General features: G+C 36.2%; 1 protein-coding gene across 1 annotated transcript in view; it reads left to right on the forward strand.

The window, feature by feature from the left end:
* The window catches only part of LOC136848176 (uncharacterized), a 31996-nt gene that overhangs the window by 8265 nt on the left and 6750 nt on the right, over positions 1–16981 (forward strand). The window contains exons 3-13 of the mRNA XM_067120471.1: positions 2292–3398; positions 4595–4744; positions 5839–5890; positions 6475–6629; positions 7343–7459; positions 8338–8488; positions 11031–11100; positions 11691–11819; positions 14554–14769; positions 15277–15393; positions 16144–16334. Of these exons, the coding sequence (XP_066976572.1) occupies positions 2292–3398; positions 4595–4744; positions 5839–5890; positions 6475–6629; positions 7343–7459; positions 8338–8488; positions 11031–11100; positions 11691–11819; positions 14554–14769; positions 15277–15393; positions 16144–16334 (2455 nt within the window). The remainder of the gene's footprint in view (positions 1–2291; positions 3399–4594; positions 4745–5838; positions 5891–6474; positions 6630–7342; positions 7460–8337; positions 8489–11030; positions 11101–11690; positions 11820–14553; positions 14770–15276; positions 15394–16143; positions 16335–16981) is intronic.

Below are 16981 nucleotides of genomic sequence, written 5' to 3' on the forward strand. Positions count from 1 at the left end.
TGTTTCTAGCCTTTCACTTTTTTCATTTGTGCTTAACGTATGGCATTTTGTATTCTTTGCTGATTAACTATTTAGTTTATTTATTTCTCTCGTCGTATTTCAATGGGGCAAATTAAAGGAATTTCCGATCGTTTTCTTAGGTTTTCTTCTGTTTCATTACTACGGAATTCCTCTCTCTCTCTCTCTCTCTCTCTCTCTCTCTCTCTCTCTCTCTCTCTCGTTAATTTTTCTTTATCACTCCACATCTTTTTATCTAAACCATTTGTTTTATTGCTAATTGATTCCGAATTACTGGTGTCACGTAACTTCTATGCTTCATTAGGCATTTATCTGTTCGTTTATCTGACTTCCATCATCATTATGTCCCTTCATTGATTTTATTTTCGATTGATGGCGTTCTCGAATAAAGTTCAAGTCTGGTTAATCACTATCTTCGCTCTACTAGGCTCAACTCCACCACCTGTTACCTAATAAATTCTTAGTTCAGCGGAAAATTCTCACAACACCATAAATATTTGCCCTTGGTCATCTTATTCATCGTTTTGGTTTCTGCTACCGAACAGCTTACAGTTTAGACTCGCATAGAATGATGGAGCAACGACCATAGAACAAGTTTCAAGAACTAGTTTAATGATTTGGCAGGCCCTACATCTAATTTAACCTTACCTAATAGCGAGAGAAAACCTTTCAGAGATAGATAGATCAATGATTTTTGTATCTGTAGCCTTACTAAAGTTTTCAACGTGACGTAACTTAAATACATACTTTAATTAAGGATTCGAATCAAGGTTAAGACAGGAGGAAGAAGGTGGCTGCCGCAGCCCATCGACAAGAACAAAAATAAAAACAACCACGGTCACCGCTGACCTACATATCTCACCAGAGAGCTACGAGCGGCCACTGCTGGCAGGGTATTAGGGCCAAAGGCAGATTTTTTCTTTTCTTTATTCTTTCGGAGTAATGAGTCTTCGAAGAAATGTGAATATTTGTAATTTATTGCGTATTAGAATATCCGTACACACACACACATACATATATGTGTGTGTGCGTGCGTATTTATATACTGTATATATATATATAATATATATATATATATATATATATATATATATATATATATATATATATGTGTGTGTGTGTGTGTGTGTGTGTGTGTGTGTGTGTGTGTGTGTACACACAAGTTTGGTTGTTCGTGGTCTAGTGAGTAAGATGTTTATCTCAACAGGGAAAGGGCCCTGGGTTCAGTTCCCGAGTGAATCGGGATTCTTTAGACCAGTGAAATTTAATCCCACCGTGCCTCCGTTAACTTAGACGGTTAATTTTTGTACCTACAAGTCTGAGGTGGCTCCCGACCAGAATAAAGATGGGAGTGCTTCTTAACAGACTCGCTGAAGACCAGAAGACTAGAAACTTTTAGAGCATTCCTTTCTGAGCAAAAGATACATATATGGCAAATACATATAAACCTGAAGGAAGGAAAGGTTATTCATATTAGGGTAATATGTGCATGAACATGTATAATTTTAGGGCACGCTCAGGATCAAGCCATTTAACCAGCAATGCACTCTGAACCTTTGATTACCAGTTTTGCCATTTTTTTTAGTCAGGTCTCTGTTGTTTTTTGTTCATAGGGATCACTGACACTGAGCTGTTAAGGTGTGTACACACTACAGTAAAACAAGATAAGCACATGAAGGCAACTTATCATATCCATAGCATAAGCAGGTTGATAACAAATCAACGACCATAAATGCAGAAAGAGCGATTTGGAAATGTTGGATAAATATATAAAGCGGTGGTTAAAGCGGTGGTTAGAACTACCAACAAGTCGTTGGCTTATCATCAAGATGTTTGTGATGTGTGTGGGATAAGTTACCGACTTGTGTTTATGACATGCTTTACTGGAATGTAGATGCATCCCTGCAAGATGAACTGCACTCATGTCTAGTAATATTTAGATTTTAAAGTGATAATTGTGTGGAACTAGTGTTGATATATACTGGTAAAGTTTTCTCAAATTATATAGTGGTAGAGCACAGTCCGTCAGGTGTTTTGATATTAATATTCCATCAGGAGACATTCTATCTAACCAGTTTCAGGTGCGCCAGTTGTTCATATTTACACTGAACGTGTAAATATAGGGTGAAATTAATTCTTTATTACTTTACAGCAAACTGGGTTTTACCGTCCAACTGTGGCAGTGTTGGTCTGTCTATCTTTATTGTCACTTACTCACTGTGTATTGAACATTATTTGTTATGATATTTGTCTAGCTGTACTGTGCATTCCAGGAGCAGAGAGACCGGACGCCAGAGCCAGTGGGGATGACGCAGAAAGTGAAACAGAGAGTTACTACTTTTTCTCTACGAGCCTCCCAGGAGAGGAAGCATATCTGGCAAGGGGGCGATCACTGGAGGTCGAGGCGAAAGATACCCAAAACATCTTTCGAACAAATAACAAGAATGTGGGCTTTGGAGGTCAAGGGAAAGATGCCACAATAAAGAGTTCAGAAATAAGAGGTTCTGACAAGGTAGCAGCAAAAGAAGAGGGTGCTGGATATGAGTTTACATTGGTCACTCAAAAAGTGAGGGAAGTGGTATCTTTAGATAAATGGGATGATGCAGGGGATACAGAGGACAGTGAATTAATGGTAAAGGATAAGGAAGATGATATCAAAGAGGCAGGAAGTGAAAAATTTAAAGAAAACGACAATGAGGGTGTTATGAAGGATATGCAGGATACAAAAGTAGATGAAAATAAGAGTAGTGATGATTCTCGTGAAGGTGATGTAGTAGGAGGTAAACTTGCAGAGGGAGAGGAGGCCCATACAGAAAACAAAGATGAGAAGATAGAAGTAAAGGAAGCAGATAATGAGGAAAAATATTTGGAAGGCGAAGAACAAGAATTAGAATTGGGTGAAAATGTCAAAAAAGAAGAGAATGTTAATGCAGACGAAAATTACGATGAAGACATTGAGTATACAGAGAGTATTAGTCAGTTACCAATGGAATCCGTTACGTTGACCACTGAAGGACTAGACGAAGGTAACACGACCGATATTTATGATCTCAATAATGATAATCTGAGTGACGAGGAAGAGGCGTACATTCTAGAGGACGATGAAGTCTACATAGAGTTCGAGAACGATGAAGAGACAAGGGAGGCCGTCGCAACATCAGACGAAGACGAGGCCGACGATGACTTGCCTAGGAAACGAAAGAAGGGAAACCATAAGCGAAAATCCACCAAAAGAAAGAGAAACAAGAAAAAGAATAAAACAGCCAATAACTTCGTTTTAGAAAATGGGCATCAGGAAACGTTCCAGGAGGTTATCGAAGACTTCAACCTTACTCTTATCGAGCTCAATCTCGAGAGGCTGGCCACTTCGTCCTCCAGAGGTAATCATTTCTTGTGGATTGTTTTTTTTAAAGTCCTCCTCGGTATTCAGAAATTTATTTTTCATTAGGCATTTCTCTTTCTTTGTTAACTTTTTTCAACATTTATGTTTTTCATAGTCACTGTTATCTAATTAAGGATTTTAAACAAGAATTGCAAGAACGAAATCCCCTAGAAAATAGTTGTTTTTGTTTTAGTTCAAGGAAAGGTATTTTCTGTACGGTAATTAATGGTCATTTCTGGATTTTATGGTATCCGATATTAATATTCAAACAGTCCACCCTTTCTACTATTCATAAATTTTGAATAGAATACAAATAAGCTCAGTCGTCAAGTACTTTCAATTACAAAAGCTCTATGAAGCTTCATCAGTATACAGGGAAACCAAAGTCTCTATGAAACTGATTTTTCTTGTCTCTCCTTACTACTACTGTGTTAGAAAAGGTATTATATATATTTTCACACTTAATTAAACAATCCCTTGATATTTTCAATAATTTAAATTCTAATTGATTTTTTTTTTCATTTTATTTACCTTCCATATTTTAACTATGTTAAATCACATACTCTTCGTGTTAAAAATAATATATACAGTTTCCTTTCCAGGTTTTCGAATCCTTAGCGAGTTCACCGGTTTCTCAGTAATTATCTCCCCGTTTTAGTATTTCAAATTTAACCCTAAAATAGAAACTTTGGTTAATTTTCAGTCTGACTTGTGAAAACGCCATTTTTTACATCCATATTAAAAATCAATAATCCCTTTTTTATAGTCGATTAAAAAGGGAGGCCGCTTTTGTCGTAAGATTCAGCTTCCAAAACTTATTTCATAATATTCTTAATTTGGGAAGTTGATGGGCTAAAATTGCTGCTGCTTTCCATAGGCCCAAAAATTTATTCCATCCTTGCTTTTTTGATGTTTAAAACCACCATTTAAAATTATAGCCTTCTAAGGTCTTTTTCATGAAGAAAAAATTCTTGACCTACAAATTACGTTTTCGTATAATAGATTGTTGGCGTTCAGATTCAGACTTGTTTCCCTTTAGCCATGTTAGTAATTATCTTCGGAGGTCCTTTTCACAACAAAAATCAGGTATTTTCAGCTTACAAATAGTTTTCCAAGTAACAAGTTTCCTTCTAGGCACTCACTGTTATAAGTTATCGATTCTCTCAATGCACAGAACATCCTCCTCCTTTCCAGAACCACGCCAGAATGTTGTGTACCTGGAAGATATACCTCTGGATGACCCTGTAAATCCTCCGCAGATAGAAAACATGAGTCTGTGGCAATATTTCTTGAACTTTATCTCTGGAGATGAGCCAGAGCCCCCTCCTAAGGCAGTCATAGTCGGTGAGATTTCTTTTTAAACCTTTCTTTCTGTTTTATTTTATTTCATTTTCTGTCATACTTTTCAGGTAATATTTCTTGTTTCAGAAGTTATTTATCTCTCCAGAATATGAAGGACTTGTCTTTCAGCGATGTTTCTAAAGAATATAGTAGAAAAGTTTAGGGTTCACGTGAAAAAAAAAATATAAGAAAATATGCTTCTGCATTACCATTAATTTCATTGTTATCAGAATTTTTCATTTCATAGTTCATTCCCCTTCTTTGCTAACATGAAGACCTAATTTATTTAGACATCAATTTTTCCATGAAAGATGAGAATATGCGAGAGCATTACTGTAAGAAAATGTACTAATATCTCTTCCATTGACATTTAACATCTGTTGACGTTAGATCATTCTTTATGTAACTATAGTTGATCAAGAATAAAGGGGAATATATTAACGATACTAAAACATAATAAAGTACGATGTTTAGGTTTTATGAGGAGAGTAACATTCCGCATCAAGATGCAACACAATGGACCCAATCAGGATGCTGTTGAAAAACTAAATTTGTGTAGGTATTCGCTCCGCGTTTTTGCCGAGACCCGAAAGTTATGCTGTTCAGAACTAGGGAAGAGAGACGGAAAAAAAGGAGAAAGTGTGAGATTAAAGCACAGAGTAGCTGTGTAGTAGACAGATAGATTCACATTTAATGCATAAAAATCACAAATATATATCTCATTTCAATATCAGCTGAAGCCACAGGAAATATTAAAAAGAAACGACAGAATGCCAATTACTTTCGTGTATTTTATACATCTGGCCACAAAGGTAATGGATTGATAGACGGGTAAAAGGAGGGTAGCTTACAGAAATGAGAGAAACCAAAGACAATTAGAGATATCCAGACCTTCTGTGCATGAACTACTTTATAATTGTGAGTTGTATGACTGTATACATACAAACCAAGTTAGAGATGTGACTCTTTGACAAAAGACCACGGTAATAAGATAAACATGAATACATCTTTTGTGACTTGACAATGCCAAATTGGAGGGAATCACAAGGTACATATTTTAATAACCTATAGTTTTAATTTCCTTGTCTTCTCGTCAGAGAAACGACTTGATCACCCTTGCGACTTCTTACCTGGAGAGTACAGAGGCTGGTAAGCAACTTGAGGTTTTTCCTCGGGATCATATATTTCTGTTCCGTAAGAAAATCATGTATTTGTAATGTGATGGAAATTCCTGGTAACCCACCATTATTAATTCTAGATCATTCTTATGTGATTAACACTCAATTACTGTTTAAATATCGAGTATTTTTATTGTTTTAATGTCAATTACGGTTAATTCCCCATCTCTAAATTGCTTTAGGTGGTAATTCTTATTATCTGAATGTTACTTATTCCTAATACATATTTGTCTTTAAATGTTAAGTAAGAGTTATTCTTGGATGTCTCAAGGTTTTAATCACAGGTAAGTCTAAGCCTCAGGAAGGCCCAGTCATGATGCTCAGTTCCTAAATTCTAAATTTCTCAGCATTTAGACAGAGATCTTTCTCAACACTTACGTTTCCATCTAGTAGTAATTCTAATGGACAGTGACCCCCACTTTTTTCTATAAATACCACAGTATCATACCACATAAATCCTTCATCAAGCACGTTCCTACAAGATTTTAATTCCACGGCATTCAAGTTCATATCTCTGGGCCTTTCTTTAAAAAAGTACATTTTTATCCCTAACAGGATACGCAATGCCCAGAAGAAGCAGGTCGTCGTTATAGGAGGGGGTGTGGCTGGCCTGTCCGCTCTAGGAACTCTCAACAAACTTGGATTGACTGACTCCATCTTGATCGAGGCTTCGAACAGGCTTGGTGGCAGAGTACATACTGTCAGGCACGGTTAGTCTCCTTATGTATGGGGAGAGGAACGCACATGCGCAGTGCCATTAAGATTCTGGAAACCTGCTTAACCTTCCATTGTACTGTAGATTTACGAGGGCATCCATGTTTTGCCCTATTTTCTATGTAAGCTTGAATTCGAACTTTTTTTTTTTGTAAACAGAACGGTCTAGTTCCTGATGCATGGAGTAATTGTTATGAATTCAAGCTCACATAAATAATTTAAATAGATGAATGGGTTTCGTCATAACTGTATTAGGCTTGTAACTGAACTCTGAACGAAAAATAAAAGATTTCTAAAGCAAACGAAAATACTCCTACATCCCACACATTACTTGTATTTCCAGTCTTTTGAAATAGATGCATTCGTGTTCCATTCCCTGGGCATTGCTTAGTTTCGGCTAGGCTTCTGTAATCTGAACGGTGCCTTCATAATACTCAAAAAAGAAATATGATTTTGGTGGCTTGGAAATCAACTGTAATAACAACAATTACCTAATTTCAATTTGATTGCAGTAATATTATCAGTAGTATTTATCTTTTTGTAATGATTGATATTAAAATTTTATCTCTCTCTCTCTCTCTCTCTCTCTCTCTCTCTCTCTCTCTCTCTCTCTCTCTCTCTCTCTCTTCTCTCTCTGTTACATATTTCTCTTCCTTTACTAATTTACCAGATGAGTAAGCATTTCATGGATGCCTAATTGTTATTTCAGCCCAGTGGATGGTAGAAGAAGGGGCTCCCAGAATACAGGGCGAAGCTCTGAATCCCCTTTTCCAGCTGGCATTCGAAATTGGAGCAGTTGGTGGCCCTGAGCCCGCCATAGATTGGGGTAAGTTGCAATTCTTACTGATATTAGCTATAACCTTACCACATAGTATTCCTTTAGGGATGGAGACTGATGTCTTGAATATCTAGGTTATGCGTGTGGGATGTTAGCTATTTGTCTATTAGCTTCTATCTCAAGTAATGAAAACATGTTGAAAATCGCTGATTAAACGGATGAAAAAAAAAAATGCACACAATTCCACATTTGCACTCTCGCGCTCGTGACCTCCACACGTGCATTTCCAGAAAAGTCTGGAGGAAAGCGAGTTCTCAAGGAACACTGTCCAACATCTTTACCTCTGATGAAGTTTCAAGACCTAAAAAATTGTCGTCATATAAGCAAAATAACATCAACACATTTGACCGCCTGTGAAAACACTATCGATTTTATCAGTTAAAAGAATGGGTGGGGGAGGGGGGGAGGGCGCTTTGATCACGTGGAAAAAATGGAGTGCTAGAGGTTTGGAAAAAGTACTGGATAGATGATATGGAAAAGCTATTGGGTCTTATTACCTGGTTAGTGATAGAGTGCTTGCAGGCGAAAGACAGTTACGCTTTTGTGAATGGGGGTATGACTTACTGCTAATGAACCTTCGGTATACTTGCATGTGTATGTGATAAACGTTCTGCCTAGACAGTTCCCCTCTGATTCAACAGTTATATTGTGAGTGTGGCAGTGACCGTAATGTTAAGGAAAACGGCTTCAAGTACAAAAAAAAAAATGCATTACCGTTGATTTTACCATCAGCAACATATTACGCCGGATGGACACAATTTTTTCGAACAAATGGCTATTTATGTACACGTTTTAATCTCGCTTTGCAGTTGTATCGACCCAGAAAATCCTTCATTTTGCGCTTTTACTATGATCATTCATTGCAGAGGACGACGTTATAACGAGCGACGGAGATTTGCAAGACTCGAGGACCATCAGGAAAGGTCAAAGGATCTTGGAGCATCTGCAGCATGACCAGAGGGAGAGGTCAGCCCTCCGATACCACGAAAGGTCTCTGGGCGATGTGTATTCGAGAAGGTAAGGAGTATCGTTACAGACATGGAGGTGCTTAGAGGCATAATCTTGCTGAGAGAGAGAGAGAGAGAGAGAGAGAGAGAGAGAGAGAGAGAGAGAGAGAGAGAGAGAGAGAGAGAGAGAGAGATTACTGTGTTGTCAAGTTCTTAGCATTTTATCTGTCAGCAGATAACTAGGTATTTATTACTGTTACATACAGACTGGTTCATATTACACACACACACATGTATATGTATATATAGGCCTACATACATATATATATATATATATATATATATATATATATATATATATATATATATATATATATATAATAAGTTTTGACCTTTCAGGTTCAACATTAATGGATCTTGCTTTGAAACCCCCACAACTCACTTTCAATATCAAAAATCCTCAGATAGCCTTTGCTTTTCCTTTTTATGTCATACCTGAGTTCCATGCATAACTTGATTCATTTCATGAACTTTACTTCATTATATCAATTTGTTTCACTGGAGTAATTTGGAATTATGCAAGTAGGAATTGTATGACATAAGAAGGAAAAGCGAAGGCTATCTGAGAATTCCTGATATTGCAAGTGAGTTGTGGCATTTCACAGCAAGATCCATTAATGTTGAACCTGAAAGATCAAAATTTGCAATACTTGCTAAGCAAGGTCAGTTGTGCAACGGTAAACAAGCTATAGCGCCGAGAATAAAACGGGTTTTGCAAACAACCAATTTACTAGATGGGTGGTTCCATAATCTGAAACTTTTTCTTCAGTTTTTTGAGATCCTGAACTATAAAAGCTTCTTTGCCTCAGTTGTCCGCCTTATTTCTTGATTTTTGGATTTTACATGCATGTCATGTATTCATGTATATGCGTCCGCATGCGTCCATCTTTGTTCATTTATTTCATTTAATTATATTGTTTATATTTCTGTATTCAATTTTTTTCATTGTATATTTATTTTCACCTCACTTTTTTCCTCTTTTTTCTTCCTTATTTTTCTTTTTATTTGCATAATGGCATTGTGTTCCATGGTAGTTTTCTTAACTAGTCAGCGGACATTATCCTTCCTTAAACAACATGACTAGATTGTTAGTAATAACAATATTAAATATAATAAAATGATCGATGCATATATGAACTCCTTTTTAGTGCTCGTCGTGAAGCCAAGAATCTGGTTGTCTTGTTACTCCTTATCAGCATCTTATTTTCGACATTTTATTTAAAAAGTTTATTATACAGATACTCGTGATTAAGGGGAGAGTAAGAGAGAGAAGAGAAACTTGAATTAGGCCTGCGTAAAGGTCTACGTAATATGTGAGAATATATATACGTGTGTGTATGTGTATGTGCGCGCGCACGTCTCGGTTTTTCACTTAAGATTTTCCACTTCATTTTTTAGATATTTACGTTTCTTTTCATTACACCAGTCATAAACAGTGTGAGGGTGGTTGCTCTCCTCATCATGGGTATTAATACCTTGTTCTGTTCTTACAGTTAAAATTAAACCAGTACATGTTCCTACAAAGAATATTCCAGATTACTTACAACCATACACCCTGACTCAAAAAGGCGAAGTTTTATGAAAGAATTCATGAACCTTTGTCCTTTAGTGTGGAGGCAGGTGCCAGTTTAATAAAATTTAAGCAATAATAATAAACAATGAATATTACAAGGTTTAAGATGCTCAGACTCAATGACAACTATAACTTTTAATACACGAAGTTCAAGAATTATTACATGCCATATGTAAATTTTCTCCATTAAAAGTTTCCGAAATAGTTCACAATTAGCTTACAGTTTTCATTACACTAGTATAAATGTTCTAAAGAAATTTTAAGAAGAATAACGATATTCGACAGTATCTAGAAGCGCCCAGATTAGTGTTATAAAAGGAATTATAAATCACATAACGACTGAATTAGCTTTATAACTGTCAAAGCTGACCAGGAACAGATTCCACGGAGGTAATGATACGTATACTGACATCAGTATTGCAGTGTTGCAACTTTGACCTCACAACATCAGTACTACAACTTGGATACCACAACTTTCATGTCATACTTCTACATCTCACCTACATTGTCGTAACTTCGGTGCCACAACTTTGATACTCAGACTAAAGTACCGTGACTTTGAAACCAAAACATCATTGCCACAACTTTGATACCCAGACCTCAGTGCCCCGACTTCGATACCCAGACTTCATTGCCACAACTTTGATACCCAGACTAAAGTACCATAACTTTAAAACCAAAACTTCAGTGCCACAACTTTGATACCCAGACCTCAGTGCCACAACTTTGATACCCAGACCTCAGTGCCACGACTTTGATACCTAGACTTCATTGCCACAACTTTGATACCCAGATTAAAGTTCCATGACTTTGCAACCAAAACTTCAGTGTCAACTTTGATACCCAGACTAAAGTGTCAGAACTTTGACACCCAGACTTCATTGCCTCAACTTTGATACACAGTTTTCAGTGCCACGATTATGATACCACAACTTTAATGTCACAACTTTGATGTCACAAATTTGATGCCACATTTCAGGTTTGATGAAATGTGGGGACCGACAGTTGACGAGAAAGACAAACAGGCGTGGATGTACTATATCCATCAGGTATTTAAGAGCATATATATTTCTTATAATATTCTTATAGATGATATGACTCATGCACGTTATGTCCACGTAATTCTTGATTCTGATTCTGTACCGAACTTTAACACTATATTCGCGTCTTCAGTTTAAGCTGCAACTTATTATTGTTATATTTTTTTCTGGTTCCTTTACTAAATCATGAGATGTGATATTGAGTCAGGAGAGAAGTAGATGATATGACTACTTATTAAAGTAAATAAAAATATAGATTAGAATTTGATATTTTGTCAATGTGGTTTCCTTAGCCTACCTAGCATTTTGGTTTTGGCCACTCGGACCCATTACTTGGTACCTAATTTGGTCGCTCGAATGTCGATTCTCCCGAAAACTGAACAATCCAAAGAGTTCATGAGGAGTTTTGTTTTCGGTTGTATTCATAATCGGAAATATCTTCATATAAAATAACTATCACCTTGACTCATTTGCAGGAAAAAACTGAACAGCCTTTTTGGTAGTGTTATATGTGCTGCTATTAATACATAATAGAAATCTGAAAGTTATTTTTCAACTTCAAAATTAACCACCCAACGTTTCTCCCTCCTTGTCTTCAGACCATCAGCGGGAAGTTCGGTGTCAACAGCTGGATGAACATGGCAGCGAGAGATGCCGCCAGTTTCAGGGACCTCGGGAGGGACATCATCTGGAAAGGTGGCATGGACAAACTCGTCCAGCACCTTCTGGTAATGCCGGCAAAGTCACTTGGACTAGCACTCTAAACACCCCTATTTTGTCCGAGAAATTATACAGTGCTGCGTGATTTTTGAGGAAAACTGTGCAGTGCTGTGTTTCTTTCTAGGCATTTGTATTGTTCTGTGTTCTCCTGTAGAATTTGTACAATACTGCATATTAGAATTTGTGAGGGGTTGCACACATCGTATATTCTTGAATGAAATATTGTGTGGTTTTTAAAGGAAGTTATTCAGTTGCTTTTGACAGAATTAGTACAGAATTGATATTTTTAAAAGAGATTTAGTTATACTGGCTGAGTTTTTAAGAAGTGATACATACAGTACGATTCTTAGGGGAGCTATGCAGAACTGTAGGAATTTTTTAAGGAAATTGTACATTGCTGTTTCCTTGAAAACCGTACTTTACTGTCAACTTTTCATGGAAATCATTCAGTAATTTGAGAATTTATAGGGAAATTATGCAGTACTGTATGAAATTTATACTGTACTTGGTAACTTTTTAGATACGGAACGCCATGGTTTTGTAGGATATATATCCAAAATTATGACAAAAATTATTACCATAGATTTAATTCTCTGTCCATTTTTTCCCTAAAACTTACGAAATTATGTTATTTCTTTAGCCTGTTTGTAACTCCTCATTGGGGTGAATTTATCCCCTCCCCCCCCAAAAAAAAATCGAATCGTTGCATTGTTGGGAATGTATCTCTACAAAACCTAGGCGTTACGATATGGCCGTAGTCTAACTAATAAAACTAGTTGCAAGTTATCCGTTATTAGAAGTCAATCACTTTTGTCTGGCAAGATTAAATAAGTTTGCAGATATATCTTATTTTCTGTATTGTGACAAACTCTTGGAAACGGCTGGATAATTTTTTTTTTCTTATAGAACTCTAGCAAACTTGGAAATCAATGATCATTGCTTTTACAGGTCAGTTCAGTACACCTAGAAAGCATTCAGAGATCTCATAGCTTACAGTCTTTTAAACATATTAAAGATCAAATATAGTCAACGGCTTTTGAAGTAGGTTAAGAGGGCTCCATTTTCTCTTTTAAATTTTGATTGGCTTTTAAAAATGGATGAATTTTACATTATGAAAAACCTTTTAATATGGCATGAAACATACTGGACAGGCATGGCGTGACTTATGACTTTAATAATTAAGAGCTTTAATTTTATCAGACAAGCAAAACCAGACTTCACTGAATGCCTATTTTGCCATCAAATTCGTTTCAAACTTTTCAAATGTACTCTTTTTATATTTTTGTTCGCAATTTCATCAGCTAATTCACCTTTGCCATAGACGAGAAAGATCAAATTGGAAATAGTAAAAAACATATTCAATTCAGTTTTTGTGTCAAAAGTACTTATTCTTTTCCATTCTTGGTTGACACAAGACGGTTTCATCTTAAGTTAGGATTCATACTAAGCCTCACTGGTGATATAGTTGCCAGAAGTCTCTAGAGAGTTAACAGCATGGTTAAAGGTTCTCTAAGTTTATATTGGACCAAGTTAAGCAAATTGGAAAGTGCTTCGTTTCTCTGTCGAACCTTTTCTCAAATAGATATCTTCATCTTTATTTCCCAGTTTTCAGTCATTGTGAGAGTCACTGCTCTTGTGACCCTTCTAAATGAAAAAAAGCTTATTGAAACTATTACGATTGTTTTTACTGTATATTTGTAAACGAAATATCCCCTGGCACGCTTTACATTTTAATTGTGAAGTTGTTTGGTGTTTAAACTGTATCACCCCCCACCCAATACCGCTTAATGTTGCTTATGACTGGCATGTGATTGTGTGTATGGTTATTTGTTATCTCTGATAGTCTGTTTGCATCTCTCTCTCTCTCTCTCTCTCTCTCTCTCTCTCTCTCTCTCTCTCTCTCTCTAAATATGTACAAATAAATTAATTAATTTATATATATATAAATATAAATAAATATATATATATATATATATAATATATATATATTTATTTATTATATATATATATTATACATATATTATATATATATATTATATATATATATATATATATATATATATATATATATATATATATATTAATGTGCGTGTGTGTATGTATGTATGTATGTATGTATGTATGTATGTATGTATGTATGTATGTATGTATGTATGCATCAGTGTAGGATTCATTAATTTTAAAGATCAGTTCAGTACACCTAGAAAGCATTCAGAAATCGAATTGAAAGCAGAAATGTATGCTGGCTGCATTATAGTAAAATAAAATATTCGTAACTATATTTAAATGAGATGTTCTTAGCTAAATTAATAGTTTTACTCGTCAAAAACATCCTCAAGTGATTGTATCCTATAAATTATAGTAGGCTTTCCAAGTGCACTGAGGTCATAGACATTTCTTTGTTGCGGTCAGTTGTGACTTCAGTCTTATGTATTTTTTCCTTCTTGTCTTCCTCCAGTGATTCTTCCTTCCTTCCTTAACTATACAGTTTCATCACCTTCATTACTTTTCAGAGATCAAGAACGTTCTTACTATTCCTGTCGTCAGCATGTTTTAAGGAGCATGATTAATATTCTTTTTTATTGTGTATTGGAGATCCGTCTCGTTCTCTCAGCGGGACCAACATCCTCCTTTTTCTCTCAAAGAGAAGCTCTCTTAATATTTCTTCCAGTAAGAAACACTGCTCCATTAAGCGTGAGTTCCAGTCATATCTAACTCGTCCTCTCCTTTCTGTCATAAAAGTACGATATCTCCAGCGAGCAGCTCCGTCTCTTGAGTCCCGTGTGCCAGGTCTTTTGGGACAGACCCGAGGAAGACAGTCCTCTCGTGGTCCTGGCAGACGGGTCCTCCTACCGTGCCAATTACATTATCAGCGCCCTGCCTCTTGGCACCCTGAAAGATTACCACTACAGGACTTTCTTTCCGCCGCTGCCGAGGTCATTTTCTAACGCTTTGATGGTAAGTAGAATATCTTACTTTTTTAATTTCAATTCCTTTATTTCTCCCCTTTGGTCTTGTTTTCCTCTAAACATTTTATTTTCTTCCAGATAATCATATGAATATATATTTATTATACTTTAAACTGCGCAACACATTTATAATTTTTGGTTTACAAATTGCAACGCATGAGGAGTTTTTTCTCTTGAGCTCCAGTGCTTAAACTTCACATATTTTTTTCTGGGTAATATTGATAATTATACATGCAAGGGATATTACATTCAGCTTCATAAGTCACTGAACCATTTTGTAAGTTCGTCTTTGCTCTCCAGCCTATGTAATTTTCAGACCCTGGCTAATGTTTACTTACAACATAACAATCTTTCTGCCTATCTGCACGTCTAGGCAAAGAGGAGACAGAATAAATGGGATAAACAGGACCTTTGTTTTTTCTGAAATAGAGAAATAAAAAGAAATTAATAATCATAATGAATGAGATAAATTAGAATAAATATCCACATTCATCAGGCTGTTGATGCTGGTGTCGTCAATCGCATATCCCTCGGATGGGACTACTCCTGGTGGGGTCCTAAACCCTTTAGCCAACAGCTCCTGTGGAAGGACTACAACTTCCCCAGGGAAATGGTGAGTCTCCGGATCAGTTTTTAAATTAGTGGAGTGTATAAGTTATTTCCTTTCTTTCGTTATTTCTTTCTTTCTTTCTGTTTTTATTTACTTATCTATTTATTTTTATATTAATTAATTTATTTATTCATATATTCATTTATTTATGCTCTTGTTATTGGTCTGTGTGCTTTTTTTCTATACTTATTTATTTATTCACTTACTTATTTATTGCATAAACTATTTGAGTAATATCAAGGTGAATTCCAGTGTTAATACTACAGGGATTTAAATTGTACAGGTACAAATATGGAACGTCAGTATTTTTTAGATTTCTTGTTCGTCTCCATAACTGAGCATTTTTCAGCGACTTCTCTAAAGATTTCTCACTGACAAATTTGGAATGAATGAGAACGGCAAAATTCGAAAAATTGTATGAAATGGACCGATTAGGTTCTCAGAAAAGGGTAACTATTCATAATGAAAGAAAACATAACAGTCAAAATGTAAATAAGATTTACACAACAGTGGAAGTAAAAGCAAGCGTTATAACGGGTACGTTTCTTAACAAAAAGGCCAACATTTAGAAACGAAGCCTAAAATACAGATTAGATATAGGACACCAAAATTAGCAGTCCTAAAAAAATTATTTCTATCAAAGCCCACGCATTTTAGTAGTGAACGTAAAGCTTCGTTTCCACAAAAGCATAAAACCATCACAAACTAATAGAGAAAAGGCCATTTCTATCTACCTACATACATGTATTTCAGGAGTGGATGTCGAACATTGTGTCGATAAGGAGCAATCCAGAGCGACCGACCCAGCTGGAGATGGAGGTTTTCGGGGACGCGGCCATTGCCATGGAGAACATGAGCACGGAGCAGGTCATAGCCCACCTTATCAACTTCCTGAGGACGACGAAGAGGGAGTACACCGTGCCCTTGCCAGTCTTCTTCCACAGGTACTTTTTCACCGACCTATCGTTCTCCGTTCTTCCCATGTGATCGAATCATCTCAAACACTCGGATCCATCATTTCGTCTGCGCTGACGTTTTCACCACTCTTATGCATCTTGCCATCCTATAATTCTCCTTTCTTTCCATATGATTAGATCATCTTAAAACAATATGATCCGTTGCTTCACCTGCACTGAAGTTTTCACCATTCTTATGTGCCCCCACCCTGCTCACCGTTTCAGCTCTGAGAATAAACAATTTCCAGTTTCCACCTTACTTCTTTCCAATGCATTCAGCATCCACATTTCACTTCCATAAAGGAGAATTAGCTCAAAAAATCCTTCCTACATTCTAAACCTTTCCTTTCATACACATTCCAGTTCTCTTCAAAGTCTTTTGCACTTACCGTCTTATCATGCCTTCAGTCATTTAACGTTCTGAGTAAGCCAGAGTAACTTCATGCAAAGGTATGCCTAAGTTACCGTGATGATAGTGTGTGATGGTGTCAGCTGGGATCCTTTGGGCATCAGAGGGACTGAACGAATAAGACCCACTAAAATGAAAACTATGGTACGGGAAGGTGGAAATGAATGAACTTGCTTAGCGTATACCTAGGGTAATTTCATACATAGGTATAAATTTCGGTATATTA

This window comes from Macrobrachium rosenbergii, chromosome 18, assembly GCF_040412425.1.
Source record: "Macrobrachium rosenbergii isolate ZJJX-2024 chromosome 18, ASM4041242v1, whole genome shotgun sequence".
Classification (NCBI taxonomy): Eukaryota; Metazoa; Arthropoda; class Malacostraca; order Decapoda; family Palaemonidae; genus Macrobrachium; species Macrobrachium rosenbergii.